The sequence below is a fragment of the Saprolegnia parasitica genome (assembly GCF_000151545.1).
Source record: "Saprolegnia parasitica CBS 223.65 unplaced genomic scaffold supercont2.104, whole genome shotgun sequence".
NCBI lineage: Eukaryota > Oomycota > Saprolegniomycetes > Saprolegniales > Saprolegniaceae > Saprolegnia > Saprolegnia parasitica.
In genome coordinates this window covers 97,227-111,790 of record NW_012156498.1, presented here as the reverse complement: position 1 = coordinate 111,790, position 14,564 = coordinate 97,227, and the positions used below count along the sequence as shown (strand labels likewise).

General features: G+C 59.0%; 7 protein-coding genes across 7 annotated transcripts in view; 3 read left to right on the top strand and 4 right to left on the bottom strand.

The window, feature by feature from the left end:
- Nucleotides 1–892: 892 nt before the first annotated feature.
- SPRG_22334 (hypothetical protein) lies at nucleotides 893–3,405 on the bottom strand (the record flags this gene model as incomplete). The annotated part of the gene is made up of 5 exons (XM_012352692.1): nucleotides 893–1,227; nucleotides 1,280–1,463; nucleotides 1,732–2,325; nucleotides 2,378–2,486; nucleotides 2,555–3,405. The coding sequence occupies 5 exons, from the start codon at nucleotides 3,403–3,405 to the stop codon at nucleotides 893–895; spliced, it is 2,073 nt and encodes a 690-aa protein (XP_012208082.1).
- A 260-nt stretch (nucleotides 3,406–3,665) lies between these two features.
- On the bottom strand, nucleotides 3,666–4,037 carry SPRG_13745 (hypothetical protein; the record flags this gene model as incomplete). The annotated part of the gene is made up of 2 exons (XM_012352687.1): nucleotides 3,666–3,881; nucleotides 3,918–4,037. The coding sequence occupies 2 exons, from the start codon at nucleotides 4,035–4,037 to the stop codon at nucleotides 3,666–3,668; spliced, it is 336 nt and encodes a 111-aa protein (XP_012208077.1).
- Nucleotides 4,038–4,121: 84 nt separating this feature from the next.
- On the bottom strand, nucleotides 4,122–8,304 carry SPRG_13744 (hypothetical protein). The gene is made up of 2 exons (XM_012352686.1): nucleotides 8,055–8,304; nucleotides 4,122–8,004 (listed from the first exon to the last, which is right to left on the bottom strand). Exons 1-2 carry the CDS (start codon nucleotides 8,256–8,258, stop codon nucleotides 4,189–4,191), a joined length of 4,020 nt encoding a protein of 1,339 aa, XP_012208076.1. The 5' UTR covers nucleotides 8,259–8,304; the 3' UTR covers nucleotides 4,122–4,188.
- Nucleotides 8,305–8,863: 559 nt separating this feature from the next.
- Nucleotides 8,864–10,359, top strand: SPRG_13743 (hypothetical protein). The gene has a single exon (XM_012352685.1). The coding sequence runs from the start codon at nucleotides 8,907–8,909 to the stop codon at nucleotides 10,257–10,259; it is 1,353 nt and encodes a 450-aa protein (XP_012208075.1). The 5' UTR covers nucleotides 8,864–8,906; the 3' UTR covers nucleotides 10,260–10,359.
- Nucleotides 10,360–11,336: 977 nt separating this feature from the next.
- SPRG_13742 (hypothetical protein) lies at nucleotides 11,337–12,349 on the top strand (the record flags this gene model as incomplete). Its single annotated transcript, XM_012352684.1, has 1 exon — nucleotides 11,337–12,349. A coding segment is annotated over one exon (968 nt), but the record flags the coding sequence as incomplete, so codon positions are not given.
- A 149-nt stretch (nucleotides 12,350–12,498) lies between these two features.
- Nucleotides 12,499–13,351, bottom strand: SPRG_13741 (maleylacetoacetate isomerase). Its single transcript, XM_012352683.1, has 2 exons — nucleotides 12,959–13,351; nucleotides 12,499–12,904 (listed from the first exon to the last, which is right to left on the bottom strand). Exons 1-2 carry the CDS (start codon nucleotides 13,322–13,324, stop codon nucleotides 12,605–12,607), a joined length of 666 nt encoding a protein of 221 aa, XP_012208073.1. The 5' UTR covers nucleotides 13,325–13,351; the 3' UTR covers nucleotides 12,499–12,604.
- A 459-nt stretch (nucleotides 13,352–13,810) lies between these two features.
- Nucleotides 13,811–14,564, top strand: part of SPRG_21333 (hypothetical protein) — a gene marked incomplete at both ends in the record, with an annotated part of 1,824 nt that continues 1,070 nt past the window's right edge. Inside the window, 3 exons of the mRNA XM_012352691.1 lie at nucleotides 13,811–13,876; nucleotides 13,923–14,092; nucleotides 14,149–14,545. Coding sequence (XP_012208081.1) covers nucleotides 13,811–13,876; nucleotides 13,923–14,092; nucleotides 14,149–14,545 — 633 coding nt within the window. The remainder of the gene's footprint in view (nucleotides 13,877–13,922; nucleotides 14,093–14,148; nucleotides 14,546–14,564) is intronic.

Sequence of the window (14,564 nt, the reverse complement as noted above, 5' to 3'; positions counted from 1 at the left end):
CGCCGACCCGACCACGGTGATCTGGCGCATGATGATCGAGATCGAGTAGACCGCAATCAGTTCGTCGGGCGCCGCGAGGAGTACAAAATTGCCCTTGGTCGCGACGAGGTGGACGAGGTCGCCCCGTGGATGTCAGGGCCGTTTCCCGTGCAGAGGACAATCATGTCAACGTGGCGGCGTAGCACATGTCTAGTCATGGACTAGACATGTTGCGAAAGTGATGTGGGCCAAGCACGTCCTTGCAGACCAGACCGCCTTTTAGAGGATTGAAGACGAAATCGTCAAGGAGTCTCATACCACCATACAAAGAAGGGAGGGTATACAATGAATACGATGCACATACAATAAAGAGTCCCACTTCGACAACCCCCGTGTAGCTTCGGGTGCTGCAGCTCAGGTCGGCCCACGGTCGCATCCAAGTGGAGCTACGCAACACGGGTCTGGCTCGCGACCGCGAACGCTGCTGGTTGATCAAGTAGCTTGGCATAGAAATAGAAACGATAGACGTAATCCCGGTAATACACCGCCTGACAAGAGTTCCGCTCCGCCACTCAAGTTCTGTCGGAACTAGTTGGCAGACACGCAGCGATGTTGTACAGCTCGTGCTCTCAAATATTGGCAGGTTGAGCTATCATTTCTCCTAGCAGGGCAGCGGCCGTTCTTACGGGAGCAGTGCATGGGAGCTACAGTAGACTCATGGATCCGGGCGCTGGATCTTGATGTCTTGGAAGACGAGATGGCTACATCTCGACGTTGTATCAATCTGTCAAGGGTTGTGTTGCAGCTGCGAACTTGTCATGTTCAAGAGTGAAAGACATTATTGTTGCCACTTTGGGGTCAAGATATATGCACATCAAGTGTACCCCTGCTTTAAGGTTGGACGAGGCTGTGGTCAACCTCTACGTACCGCCGGCAAGAGGATCGGCTCAGCCCGCGTGTACGTATCGTTTAGTTTCGCGAAGAGGAGTGGCTCGTTCCCAAAGTACTCGCGCGCGAGCGCGCGCGCCTCCTTGCACCGCGCTTTATCGTGCAGGCGGAAGAAGGCCTCGAGCTTCGCCGCGCTCGCGTTGAAGAGGGCCTCGTACGACTTGCGCGGGTAGCGCGCGGTGGCGACGATTTCATGGAAGAGGACGGCGCGAACGAGCAGCAGGAGCCACGCGACAGGCGGCGGCAGCACTGCAGTGCTCATGGCGACTAAATGCAGAAGGCCATGCGCCAGAAAGTAGGCTACGAGACAGCATAGCCACGTGAGCCTCGAGTCGGACCGCGAGCAACGTACGGCCAGCGTCGAGCGATCGCGCGTAGGCGGCGGCCGCGACGACGACAATCATGGCGAAGCGAATGGTTTCCACGCCGAACCCATCCAAGGTGCTGGCCGGAAGCGCCATGGGCAGTAGCTGCGGCGCCACGTAGACGGCTGCGCAGGGTGCGCGGATGGCGACGGCCCGTCCCCACGTGCCCATCTGGTGCGGATTCTGAAACTCAATCGGTTTTGAGAAATGCTGCTGGATAGTCGAAAAATGCGGTTGTGGCATCTGATTGGCGGAGACAGAATCTTGAGCGGACACTTTAATGGCCACGTGCACGTTGAAGAACATCAAAAGAACGCATTGTAATCATGCACAACAACAATAGTGTCTGTCATGTTATAGACAAGATGTCTTTCGTGGCACTGTTCCATGGACTGGACGCTCCTTTCGACTTCAATGGAGGGGTCGGGAAGCCTGATACTGCCGCCTCCTTTCCAGGCACGGTGGTCTCGCTCGCGATGGTATCGTCGTCTTGGTTGCTTTCAGCGTCGTCGTCCCATGCCACCCGGTGTCCGTGCTTCCAGTGGCCGCGCCGGCGCCGACCGGATGCAAACACGTACTCGGCTGCCCCGTGCACGTGCCCGCTGACAAAGTCGCCGTCAATGCCGTCGCCGTTGGTATAGTACAGCATGCCACGCCCGTGCCGCACGTCATCCGAAAAGGCCCCCGTGTACTTGAGCAGTCGGTACAGTGCGTCGTTCCCGCCAATGTGCAGGCGCCGATCGTCGCCGAGTTCAGCAGCAGGCGTCAAGATCGCGTCGCCGTGACCGTCGCGCTTGCCGTGGACCCAGTCGCCGACATAGGCGCGTCCGTCCGTGTGCAGAAACCGTCCGTGGCCGTGAAACACACCGTTGAAGAAGCCGCCGGTATACATGCACTCGCCTTTTCCATAGTGGTAGTTGCCGCTTCCGAGAGGAAACTCGAGGGGCGTGCTGCTGGTTTTAAACATACGGAGTTGTCCGTCGCCCGATTGACGTCCGTTGTCAAACGCACCCATGTACTCCACCTTCATGCCCTATATAGTACTATGACTTCCCTCATCAGGGAACGAAAGCTGGGGACGGTACCTGCACGGTGGAGCGCAGCGTGCCACGGCCGTGCATGACATCGTTGGACCACTCGCCAATGTACTCGTTCCCGGAGGCCCACACCCGGCGACCTCCATCGCAATGTGAGCTCTATTGGTGCGAGGACAATTACCTTTGCCATGACGCTTGTTGTTGGGCGATGGCGTCACGACGCACCGGCGCACGCGCACAGCAACGTACTCGCCCTCGTAGAAGCCACCGTCCTTGTAGGTAAATTTACCGCGGCCATAATAGTACCCGCTGTGCATCTGCCCTTCGTACACGTCGCCGTTCGTGTAGCGAAAGAGGCCATTGCCGTGGGGAAGGCCATGTGCAAAATCACCAATGTACACAAACGTCGCAGTCGTCCAGACACCGCTACCGTGCTGACGGTGGTCGACCCAGTCGCCGTCGTACTGCGAACCATCGGCAAAGACGCGGACGCCGGCGCCGTGTTGGTCACCAAGTTTGTATTCGCCCACGTAGGACCCCCCTGCATGGGGCCACGCGCGGTGGCCAAACCCGTGGAAGAGGCCGTTCTGGAAGTCGCCATCGTAGCTGCCGCCGTCGCGATACAAGAGGTGGCCTTTGCCCCACCACTTGCCGTGGCGCCAGTCGCCGTCGTAGCGGTCGCCAGTAGCGTAGCAAAAGACGCCATGGCCGCTAAAAACGTTGTCGGCAAACGTGCCATCGTAGCTGCCGCCGTCGCCGCGCACCAAGGTGCCTTTCCCATGTTTGTGGCCGTCACGGAACCCGCCTTCGTACGACGAACCTTTGGTCCACTCTTTTGTGAGCGGGTGCTGCAAGTCCGGCACGCGGAGGACCCCAAAGCCGTTGAAAAGATTATGGGCAAACTCGCCGTGGTACGTGGCGCCGTTGACGTAGGTAAAGGTCCCGCGGCCTTGGCGCTGGCCGTCGAGCCACTCGCCGTCGTAGAGGTCCCCGTTGGCGAACCGGAGCTTGCCGCGGCGGTAAACGCGCCCGTCGTCTGTCAAGCGCCAGGACCCGAGGTCAAAGACCACGTTCATGGAGCAACGCGACCCTTCAAGATGCAAAATGACGGTTCCTTTCCACGTGGCAGCACCGACGAGGCGGGATTCAAGTGAAGGTGTCGTGACGCATATGTGGCCAGCATGTTGTTGCGAAACTTTTCTGCTTCATGAAGCTATGGAGACGGAGAGTGAGAGGATGCAAGTTCTATACCATGGACAACAGCATTCGTTGGGGTATGACGGCGGTACAAGACCCAAGTATGTAGTATTGTTGCTCGCGATGAGTTATCGACGCATTATGGCACTTGGGCCAACGCATCTTTGTCGGCAGCGACCTCGGCGGCCACCTTGGCTTTCAAGCGCGTCTCCCAGTCGGCGATCGCGATGGTCACGGCCAGGTAGACGACGCCGGCGGCCCACGCGAAAAAGCAGATCCAAAGCGCAGCTCGAGCGTCGGACGTCATGTAGGTCCCTAGTACGGTGAACGCAGCGAAGGCCGTCATAAAGCCGTACTAGTACAAGAGAATGGTCTGGCACAGAATGAAGACGAGATCAAACCACGAGGTGCCGCAGCCGACAATATAGTAGTCGGCACGGTCGGCGGTGACGACGGCCTTGAGCTCGTCGTCGTCGTTGGCCGTCGACGGCTGCGGCAATGGGTTGCGCATCGCGTGCAAAGTCGACTGTCCCAATCTGCATCGAGACTTGGGCCAGTGCTTGGATGTGGCTCGCGACGTCGATTGCAAGCACGATGGAAGAAACATTCAGGTGTGTTCGTATTGTATTTGGAGAAATGTATACCGATATGCAGCGCGTCTCCTAGTAATACGAGTTGCGTTCGACCCAGCCCGGAATCCGGTTCGACTTGCCGGTTTGCTTGTCGACGTACACGGTCGACGTCGACCGGAGGAGGTACTTGCGCATTTCATCGTACGTAAAGAGGAACATAGCCACAGGCATACCACCGAACCAGTGCGTGAGGCGGATGCCGGTCGTCGTAAAGATCATTTGGAAGAACGACGAGTAGCACGTGCACGCGCAGAGGAGGAACTCAAAGCCAAGGCCAAAGAGGAGCACCGAGTTGCGCATGCCTTGGGAGCGGATCGAGAGGAACCGCGTCTTGCAGTTGAGCACGTTGGCCCACTGCATGATGACAACAGTCACAAAGTACGCAGTCTGCGCGTGGAGAAGTGCCATCATGCAGAGACGGCGCGACATGACGTTAACCTGCACACCGTTCGCCGTCTTGAGCGTGAAGCCAGCCCGGTAGTCCAGAAGGCATTGCTCACCGTCGCAGTACGGTTGGCCTGTCGGATCCAGAATCATGTAATCTGCCACCGCGTTCTTGTACGTGTTGGAATCCGACAATGTCACTTGTGTCGACGGCGTCAACTTGCCCGACGAGTCGGTAAGGGTCACCTTGGGGCCGTTGAAGACCGCGCGGGGGCGCGCCGACGTCGCCACTTCGTCCCCCGTCGTGTCGGCGTTGGTGATGCTCCACACACCGATGGGCTGGAAGCCGAAGATCAAGCCTTTCTCGATTTTGTCACCAAAACCATCGACTTCGCCATTCGTCGGGTCCCATGAGAAAAACTGCGACTTGAAGAAAGCCGACCGGCGAGCAGCATACGGGTAGTACGGACGGTAGCCGGCGTTCCACGCGGCTTCCATCGATTGCACCGTGATCATGGACAAGGCGTTGGTGTACGTCCCATACGTCTTGGGGTCGATGTAGTTGTAGTTGCTCGGGGAGCTCTCGCTGCCTTTGAAGTTGGCGTACGGGAAGACGCAGTCGTCAATCGAGCCATCCAGCGCCGGGCGCCAAAAAACTTGAGCGTCGACAGCCCTTCCACCCGTGGGGATCGTCTGGTTGTACACAGGGCCGCAGACAGGGTCCGCGCTCAGGCCCAGCGGTTGTTGGTTGTCACTGCCGTCCCTGTAGTACCCGCCCGGCGTGCAGTACTCGCCCTTCTTGGTCTTGCACCACAGCACTTGCTTCCCGAAACGGTCCATCTGACCAAGACCCGGCAGTTGGTTGGCCGGGTACCCATAGTCGTTGAGCACGATAAAGTAGATAGCGTGACCCCCAAAAGCTTGGACAATGCCAATGTGGCCGTATGCGACCCAGATGAGCTTCTTGGTCACGAGACGATCAATGTTGGGGCGGCGCGGCGACCGCAGCATGATGTCGTTCTCGGCCTCCTCGTACGCCAACGCAATCGCAGGAATCAAGTCCGTGCCAAGGCAAATGAGAAGCATGAGAATCGTCGTGAGCGGGCACGGGATACCAATCAGTACGTACGTCAAAAACGGCACGAGCTCCGGGATGTTGACGGCCAGCGCATAGCAAATACTTTTCTTGAGGTTGTCAAAGACCTTGCGGCCTTCTTCGACGCCGTACACGATCGACGCAAAGTTGTCGTCCAAGAGGATCATATCAGCCGCTTCTTTCGAGACTTCGGAGCCCATGATGCCCATCGCGATACCAATGTCGGCCTTCTTGAGAGCCGGCGAGTCGTTCACGCCATCACCCGTCACGGCCACAATCTCACCACGACGTTGGCAGTTTTCGACAATGATGAGCTTTTGCTGCGGCGACGTGCGCGCAAAGACACATTGACGGTGCGACAAGATACGGTCCCACTCTTCCTCGGGTGTGTCCATGCTAATCGTCCAGCCAGGCACGACGATCGCGGGTGCAAGGTCCGGGTCCTTCCAGCCAGGGTCCCCCTTGACAAGACCGCGCTCCACGTTCTCTTCTTCAAGATCTTCCTTTGTCGGGCCCCAGAGAATACCCACCTTGTGCGCAATCGCCTTGGCCGTGATCGGATGATCGCCCGTGACCATGATGACCTTGATGCCAGCGCTCTTGCACTTGGCGACGGCGCCCGGGACTTCAGTGCGGGGCGGGTCAATGAGTGCCATGAGGCCGATGAAGCAGAGCGGCTCTTCGATGCGCTTGTTGGGCGTCGGCGTTGCGTCGTAGTCGACGTCGGTCTCACCGAGCGGAAAGTTGCAGTTGTCCGTGTTGAAATCGTACCCGTGGGGGTAGTCGTTGAGCGGCAGCTCCTTCTCGGCAAACCCAAGCACGCGCATGCCCTTCTTGGACAAGGCAAGCTGGCACGCCTCGACTTCAGCGCGGCGCTCGGGCGTCATGTCGACAACTTCGCCGTTGATCATGATCTTGCCGCAGCGTACCGAGATGCGCTCCGGAGCGCCCTTCATCACGAGAAGCATTGGCTTGGACTCGTCGTTTTCTTGCTTGTGGATTGAGAGCTGATACTTGTTGCGCGAGTTAAACGGGATCTCCTTGATCTTAGCGTTCTCGTTGCGGTAGTCGATAATGTCGCGCTTGTCTTGAACAAACTTGATCATGGCCGACTCGGACGCATCACCAATCGTCTCCCAGAGAATGCGGGGCACACGCTGGCCTTCCTTCGTCACGGTAAAGTCCGAGAACGCCACGGGTGGACCGCGACTCACTGTCACGTCGCTGCCCGAGCCCGAGACGACCCGCTCAAACTTCGAGTCTTCATCAAAGACGGCGTTATTGCAGAGGGTTGCGCAGCGCTGGAGGCGCTGGAACGTGACGTTGTCCATTTTGTAATTGCCAACCGGCGTGAGCGAGCACTCGGCGTCCCAAATCTGGTTGTCGTACACGACGCTGGCCACCGTCATGATGTTTTGCGTGAGCGTGCCCGTCTTGTCTGAGCAAATGCAGCTCGTGGAGCCGAGCGTCTCGACGCCTTCGAGGTTCTTGACTAGGACATTCTTGCGCGCCATGCGGGCGGCAGCAAGCGACAAGCAGACCGTGAGCGTCGCAAGGAGGCCTTCTGGCACGTTGGCGACGATGATACCGATCATGAAGACAATATTCGTGACCGCGTCTTGGCCAATGAGGAAGCCGATGATGAGGAAGACGATGCCAATCGTCACGGCGACGGCCGTGATGATGTGCACAAAATGGTTGATCTCCTTGGCGATCGGCGTCTGCTCCTTGGCGGTGCCCGTTGCGAGCTTGGCGATGCGGCCCATGACCGTGCGGTCGCCCGTGCGCACAACGATGCCCTTTCCAGACCCTTGCGGGATGAACGTGCCGAAGAAGCACATGTTCTTGGTCTCGAGCGGGTTGTCGTGCGTGCAGTCAGGGATGCGCTTGAGCGGCTCGGGCTCGCCCGTGAGCGACGAGTTGTCGACCGTCAAGTCGTCCGAACCCTCGATGATGCGAATGTCGGCTGGCACCTTGTCGCCGCCCTTTAGGACGATGACGTCGCCGCTCACAAGCAGCGACGCGTCCAGCTTGGTCGACTTGCCGTCCCGGATGACCGTCGTGATCGTGGGCATCATGTTCTTGAACGAGTCCATCAAGTTGGACGACTTGCGGTTTTGCGAGTACGAAAAAAGACCCGTAATGACCACGACGCAGAAGAGCACGATGCCAAGATAGAGGTTGGGTTCGCCGCCGACGAGGGCGTAGACGACAATACAGAGGATGCCACCTGCCCAGAGCAGGAGCGAGAAGAAGCCCGTGAGCTCGCGGAAGACCTTGACAATCTCGGGCGTCGACCGCGGTGGCGTAAGCTTATTCAGCCCATCGATCCTGCGGCGCTCGTCTGCTGTTGCCGTCACCATGCCCTACAGACAGTATCGTCATGCATCGTCTTAGGACGCGAGCGGCTTCGTACCTCGGTCGCCGACGTCTGCAAGTCCGCGCAGAGCTCGGGGATCGACTTCTTGTGCTCGTCCATATCCAGCTCGCGCTTGGCTTCGTCCATCGATGCATCCTTCTTCCCCTTCTTCCCTGTCTTCTTCCGCGCTTCCATCCGATGGCGGAGCTCCGTGGTCGCGGCCACGATCTCCGCCGACGATCGGCGAACGCGGGTCGTCATGGGCTGCGGCGGCGTCTCGGCTTGCGTTCGACTTGGCAACTTCACGACTGAGACGAAATCCAAAGCCGTTGCCGTGCTTTTTGAATCCAAGACGTATAAAAATAGATCCTCGGTGGTTTTTTAAGCTGGAAATTTGTATGTGCGGTGGTTTTGCGAGCCTATTTTCATCGGATGTGGCTTTTGGCGGTTTCACGTAGCCTCCAAAATATTATATTTAATTCGGTTTCACAGGTCATTACACCTTTCTCTTTATATAAAGATGCATTTTCACCAATCAAATGGCAATATGCTATCCTACAGGTATTTAAAGTCAGAGGTTTCAGGAGGCGACCCACCATCTCGGCAACGTAAATCGCAATCCTTAGCTCAAGTAGGCCACAGACGACGAGGACGCTACTTGCGGACTCCAGAGCTGGACGGTATTATAGTCAGCCCTACGTCGTGAGAAGCCACATCTTTGCAGTCGGATGTGGCATGGTTCGACGAGTATATCGGTAAAAGTATGTGGCACTGAAGAACCGTTTTACCCATGCGTTTTACCCCAAGCGCCAAAGCGTACTTAACCGATCAGTCGGGGAGGCGTACTTAATGCGTTTTTGGATGCGAACTTTGCAGGCATCGGTCAAACTGGGGTCGACCACGTGGAGCATGCTCGTCGTCGTCGTCGCCAGCGTCGTCGCGGCGCCGGTTTCCGCGCTGCTGCTTGTGCTGCTGCTTCTCCGCGCCTACAACGCCACGCGCCAACAGCGCGTCCTCGGCTTCTTTCACCCGTATGCTGCGTCGGGCGGTGGCGGCGAGCGCGTCCTCTTTTGCGCGCTGCAAGCGCTGCCAGCAACCGCACACGTCGTCATCTACGTCGGCGACGCCATTAGCGCGACCAAGCTGCTCGAAGATGCGCACCACCGCTTCAATTTTAAAGTGACCGACGTCAAGTGCCATGTAGACGTGGTGCATTTAAGGTACCGCCACTTGCTCCAGGCCAAGTACTACCCGCGCTTTACGCTGCTCGGGCAGAGCCTCGGAAGCATGCTCGTGGGCCTCGAAGCGTTCATGCGCTGCCCTGTGGCCGTCTGGATCGACACGACCGGGTGTGCGTTCACGTACCCGTGCGCGTGGCTTGGCGGCGCCAGCGTTGTGACGTACACGCACTACCCAACGATCTCGATGGACATGCTTGGCGTCGTCGCCCGGCGCGACGTGACGTACAACAACAGCGCCGACGTCGCCGGCAGCGCGCTCAAGAGCCAGGCCAAACTGGCCTACTACCGCTTCTTTGCCTTCTTGTACCGATGCGTCGGGTCGTTTGCATCGGTCGTCATGGTCAACTCGAGCTGGACACACAATCACATTAAGCAGCTTTGGACACACACCGCGCCGCTCGTCGTGTACCCGCCATGCGGCTCGACGGCGTTCGAAGCATACCCACTCTCCGGGCGCGACGCGATCGCGCTCTCGGTCGGCCAATTCCGGCCCGAGAAGGACCATGCGCTGCAACTGGCCGCGCTTCACCGCCTTGTAGAAGAGCATGCGGATCTCGTACGTGCAACGAACTTTAAACTCGTGCTCCTCGGCAGCTGTCGCGGCGCCGACGACGAAGCCCGCGTGCAGGCGCTCCGCGACGAGTGCGCGCGTTTAGGCCTCGCGTCGTACGTCGAGTTTGTCGTCAACGCACCGTTCGCGCAGCTCGAAGCGTACTTGGCCAAGTCGCTTCTTGGACTGCACACGATGCGCAACGAGCACTTTGGTATTGGTATCGTCGAGATGATGGCTGCGGGCGTCGTGGTGATCGCACACAACTCGGGTGGCCCCGCCGCCGACATTGTCAAGCCGGGCACGGGGTACCTCGCGACGACGGCCGACGAGTACGCAGCCAGCATGCACCGCGTGCTTACAAGCCATGACACGAGCGAGATGCAAGCCGATGCCCGGGCGTCGTCGCGCCGCTTCTCGGACGATGTGTTTCGAGACGCCTTCTTGGCCGCGGTTGCCCCCGTCTTGTAGACACGACCCGTCTAGCCGATCCTAGCCAGGGGGAAATGAAGGGTCAGGTGATCGATCGATGATGGAATACCCCTAATCCTAGTACTGGCTTCAACACCGAGCTGTCGTTGAACAAATGGCATCTCGGTGGAACAGTCTAATGTCTACCTCGTCGCCTTGCAGCAAAAATAGACTGAGGTTCCATGAGGTCCAGTGAAGAAAGTGCTGTCGAAGATCTGGATGCACGCGCGCAAGGGTCAATAAAAGAAGCCTTCGAGCTTCTGTCCCGTCCCGTAGTAGTTCAAAGTAGCAAACACTCGGCTCGACTCGTAGGACGCGCGCCGCTGCACGCAGGCGGTTGACGTTGCTTGCCCCGATCCTATAAATGCGAGTGATGATGGGTCAAGCGGGCAAGACATTCAGCAATTTTTTACCATCGACGCAGGCCACGCTGCCACGTACCCAACGCGCTGAAGATCGCAACGCGACAGCAAGGCCGAGGTTGCCGCAAGGCCAACGATGCGACCGTCTTCCATGCAAGAAGCACTCAGCGTTGCCATCAGCAGAGATAAGTTACATCCAGAGACCCTACCAAGTACTACACACAACGAAGAAAGTCCGACAATTTTATGTAGCATCGTTTTATCTATTGTAATAGACGACCCACTTCAACAACAACATCCAGAGACCCTTCCTTGGCTACATGCGTACGCTGCCCGTGCTTGGTCATCGCGAGCGGCTGCACTAGCCCAAAGGCCACGCCGGAAACGATGTGGCGCCTGTGGAACTCGGTACGGTATGCTACTACAAGTGAACCTACGTCGGCGCTCGATGACCGCGATCGCGCGCAGCTGCTGTCGGTTTCCCATACGCCTCCGCCGCGTCCTGTATCGCAGCTTGAGCGCCGTGGCTCGAATTTTCACGCGCCTGCGTGTTCTTTCTGCCTGGTGCATAGAGCACCACCACCCATGCGCGCGGATCCTGGCGTCAGCGATGTAGCCAGCGGAATGTACGGTACGAGCTTCTGCCACGTATGGTGCCCCGGGGCACCATCCCAGCGCCATAAACTCACCATCTGCCAAAAATATTGCCGAATTTGCATGCTCGTCGACTACGTCCTCGCCGCCATCATGCTCGGGTTCACTGCGTGGACATACGAGCTCCTCGGGCGGTCCGAGCACGCTGCGTACCTCGTCGGCAGCTGCATCCTGCTCCTCATCTGGCGCAGCGTCGTGCTCTCGGCGCCATCCTCGACGACCGAGCCGACGCTCGAGCTCTTGGAGGGCGAGATCGACGACGTCGCCAAGGCGCTGCCGACCAAGCCGGCGACCCGTCCTATGAATTGCAGCGACGTGCCAACGCCGAGCGAGAAGCTCATCTTGACGTCGCTCATTGACGAGCCGATCGGTAGCATTCGCATCCTCGTGGGCCCGTCCGGCGCGTTTGGCGGCCGCCTCGAGAAGAACGAGATCATCTTGGAAGACAGCGTCGTGAGCCGCGTGCATTTCTCGCTCTCGTGTGTCCGCAACACGTACTACCTCCAGGACGTCGGGTCGACGACTGGTACGTTCCTCTACTTGGCGCCGCACGAGACACGGCTCCTGAGCATGCACGACCACGTCAAGATTGGCGACTCCGAGTTCCGCATCGTCGACGCCTCGTTCCACGGCAAGTCGTCGCCGTACCTCCAAATCAAGTTTACGAAGGGACCGATGGAGGGCGTGACGCAGCGCATTGGCTCGTCGCTCGTCACGATCGGTCGCAAAACCAGCTGCACGCTCTGCATTGAGAACGACGTGACAGTCTCGGGCGCCCACTGCACGATCGAGTTTCGCGCACCGGTCTCGAATTCGAGCGCCGACTCGGACGACGAACAAAGCCTCTGCGGGTTTTACCTCACCGACCTCGGCAGCACCAACGGCACGGGCTTTCGCTTGAGTCCCTCGGGCCTGTCGTCCGAGAAGACGCGGCTGCACCACGGCGATGTCTTTGGCGTCGGCTGCACCCGCTTCCTTGTCCAGCACGCGAGCAAGCTCCACGAAGACGCCAGCACGAGAATAGCATAGCGTTGTCATCCCAACCCATCGCCCTTGTTGATATTATATCCAAACGCTGCACGACTCTTGCACACGAGGAGGAGGTTCGGAGGAGGTAAACGGGAGGTTAGGATTGCGGGTGAAGGGGTGTGTGTCGAAAGGGCTGTGTTGGGCTGCGTCGGCGAAGAAGGACAAGCCGCCACCAAGCGCTACCTTGGTGTAGTGTCGTAATTGTGGCACAATTGTGTCCTTATGGTGTCGCAAACAGTGGAACAGTGGCACAAAAGGGCTCTTTATGACAAAATGAGGACGAGGAATACGACATCGTGTCTACTCGGTCGCGTCCGGCTGCTGCGACGGGTGCGCCGCGTAGAACGCCGGGTGCTCGGCCAGCGCGGCGACGATGCGCGCGATCGTCGGGTACTTGGCCATGTCGACCTGGAAGCGATTGGCGTTGTACACTTGGGGCTCAAGGTACACGTCCGCAAGCGAGATGGCGTCGCCGACACAATACTTGCCGGCGGTCTTGGCGAGCTCGGCTTCGAGCACGTGAAAGCCGCGCTCGATCCACTCCTTGCTCCACGCCATGCGCGCCGCCATTTGGTCGGCTTCCGCGTAGTTGATAACCGCCTACGTCCATCACATATTGACATGAGATCATCGAGGAGAAAGCGCATCTCGTACGCGCTTCATGACGGCGAGGTTCTGGATCGGCTGGATGTCGCAGCCAATGAGGCCGCAGAGGTTGCGGACGTGCGCGCGGCCAAGCGCGTCGGCCGGCAGAAGCGGGTGCGCCGGATGCGTCTCTTCGAGGTACTCGAGAATCGCGCCGCTCTGGTGCAAGGCGTGGCCATCGATCTCGAGCGTGGGCACGCGGCCGTTGGGGTTGATGGCCGTGAAGGCCGGCCCGACCTGCTCGGCCTTGAGGAGGTTCACGGCGACGTACTCGTACGGGATCTGCTTGTAGGCCAGCGAGATGCGCACGCGCCACGAGCAGCTGCTGCGCCAGTACGAGTGGAGCTTGGTCGTCGGCTTGGTCTCGGTCGCCATCGCAGGTTTGTAAACGGCCAAAGCTTTTGTAATCACGGCCGATCGACGGTGCATCATCCGGATAAATGCCGGATACAGGATACCGCAGCTCCTTTTCTGGTCGTCATGGGCCTGTTGGCCAATCGCATGGTCCGATTCCATCACGTGGATGGAGGAAGGACCGTCGAGGAGTCGAGATGGTATCAAGACTAGGGCCGACCAGCCGATCGATGCAGAGCACATGAGATATAGGCATGTGGAGGCGAAGCTTACTGCTCTGCGTGTGGTACAGCGGGAGCAGATCCACGGCAAGTTGAAGCTGGCAGGCTTGTCGTGCGACCAGATACAAGCCAATTAGAATAGCGTATGCATACTGTCTACATGATATCCTGTGGACAGGATAGGATGTGGTCGTGGCTGGAAATTGATCAAGGCAATTGTATGCAGATGGCGGACGGGCGGTTTGTATCGGACCATTTGCCGTGGTGATCTTGCGATTTCGGAAACATGAGCCTCACCGTGCTCCTCGACGGCCACCGGAAGAAGGTCCCTGTGACCGCGGGCACGTCCATGGTACGAGGCAGCCGACTGCATGCGACCTCATCGAGATGCTGCCTAGTCGGACGTGCTGCGCAAGGCCTGCGAGCTGCATGACGTCGACGCCGACCGCCACGAGCTCCGCCACAAGCACGCGGTCGTCGACCTCTCGCTGCCCTTTCGCCTGACGGGCATCTCGTCCAACGCGACGCTCGACATGGCGGCGAAAAAGGCGGCGCGAACGACCCGATGGTGCGCGTCTGCGTCCAGCTCGTCGACGGCCGCCGCGTCCAGGGCAACTTTGGCAGCAGTCACACCCTCGCAGCGATCCTCGCCCAGCTCCAGATCCATCTGTCGCCCGAATGCGACTCGCTCAACTTTATGCGCCGCGACATTCGCGGGCCCGAGCTCGACACGCTCACGCTCCAGGCGCTCGGCCTCGTGAGCGGGTCCGGCATGTTTCGCGTCCAGAGCTCGGCGACCTCGACCGTCGCGCCACCGCCGCGCGTCGTCGCCGCACCAGCGCCCTCCCCGCCACATGTGGCCACGTCGATGCCAGTGGCAGCGCCGGTGACGCCGGCCATTGCACCGATGGCCGCCGTACCCGAGCCAGTAGTGTCGGCCCCGTCGCCGCTGCCATCGACACCGTTCGATGCGATCCAGCGCGTGCGCAGCTCCAACTTTGACGCTGTCTCGAGTACGGTCGTCTTGACGCTCATGAAGA

What these genes read in the sequence shown, in the direction of transcription:
- SPRG_13744 (XM_012352686.1), bottom strand. Translation starts at nt 8,258, where the DNA reads ATGACGACCCGCGTTCGCCGATCGTCGGCGGAGATCGTGGCCGCGACC. An exon ending in TGCAGACGTCGGCGACCGAG is followed by an intron (nt 8,005 to 8,054) that starts GTACGAAGCCGC and finishes TACTGTCTGTAG; the next exon opens with GGCATGGTGACGGCAACAGC.
- SPRG_13743 (XM_012352685.1), top strand. Translation starts at nt 8,907, where the DNA reads ATGCTCGTCGTCGTCGTCGCCAGCGTCGTCGCGGCGCCGGTTTCCGCG.
- SPRG_13741 (XM_012352683.1), bottom strand. Translation starts at nt 13,324, where the DNA reads ATGGCGACCGAGACCAAGCCGACGACCAAGCTCCACTCGTACTGGCGC. An exon ending in ACCTCGCCGTCATGAAGCGC is followed by an intron (nt 12,905 to 12,958) that starts GTACGAGATGCG and finishes TGATGGACGTAG; the next exon opens with GCGGTTATCAACTACGCGGA.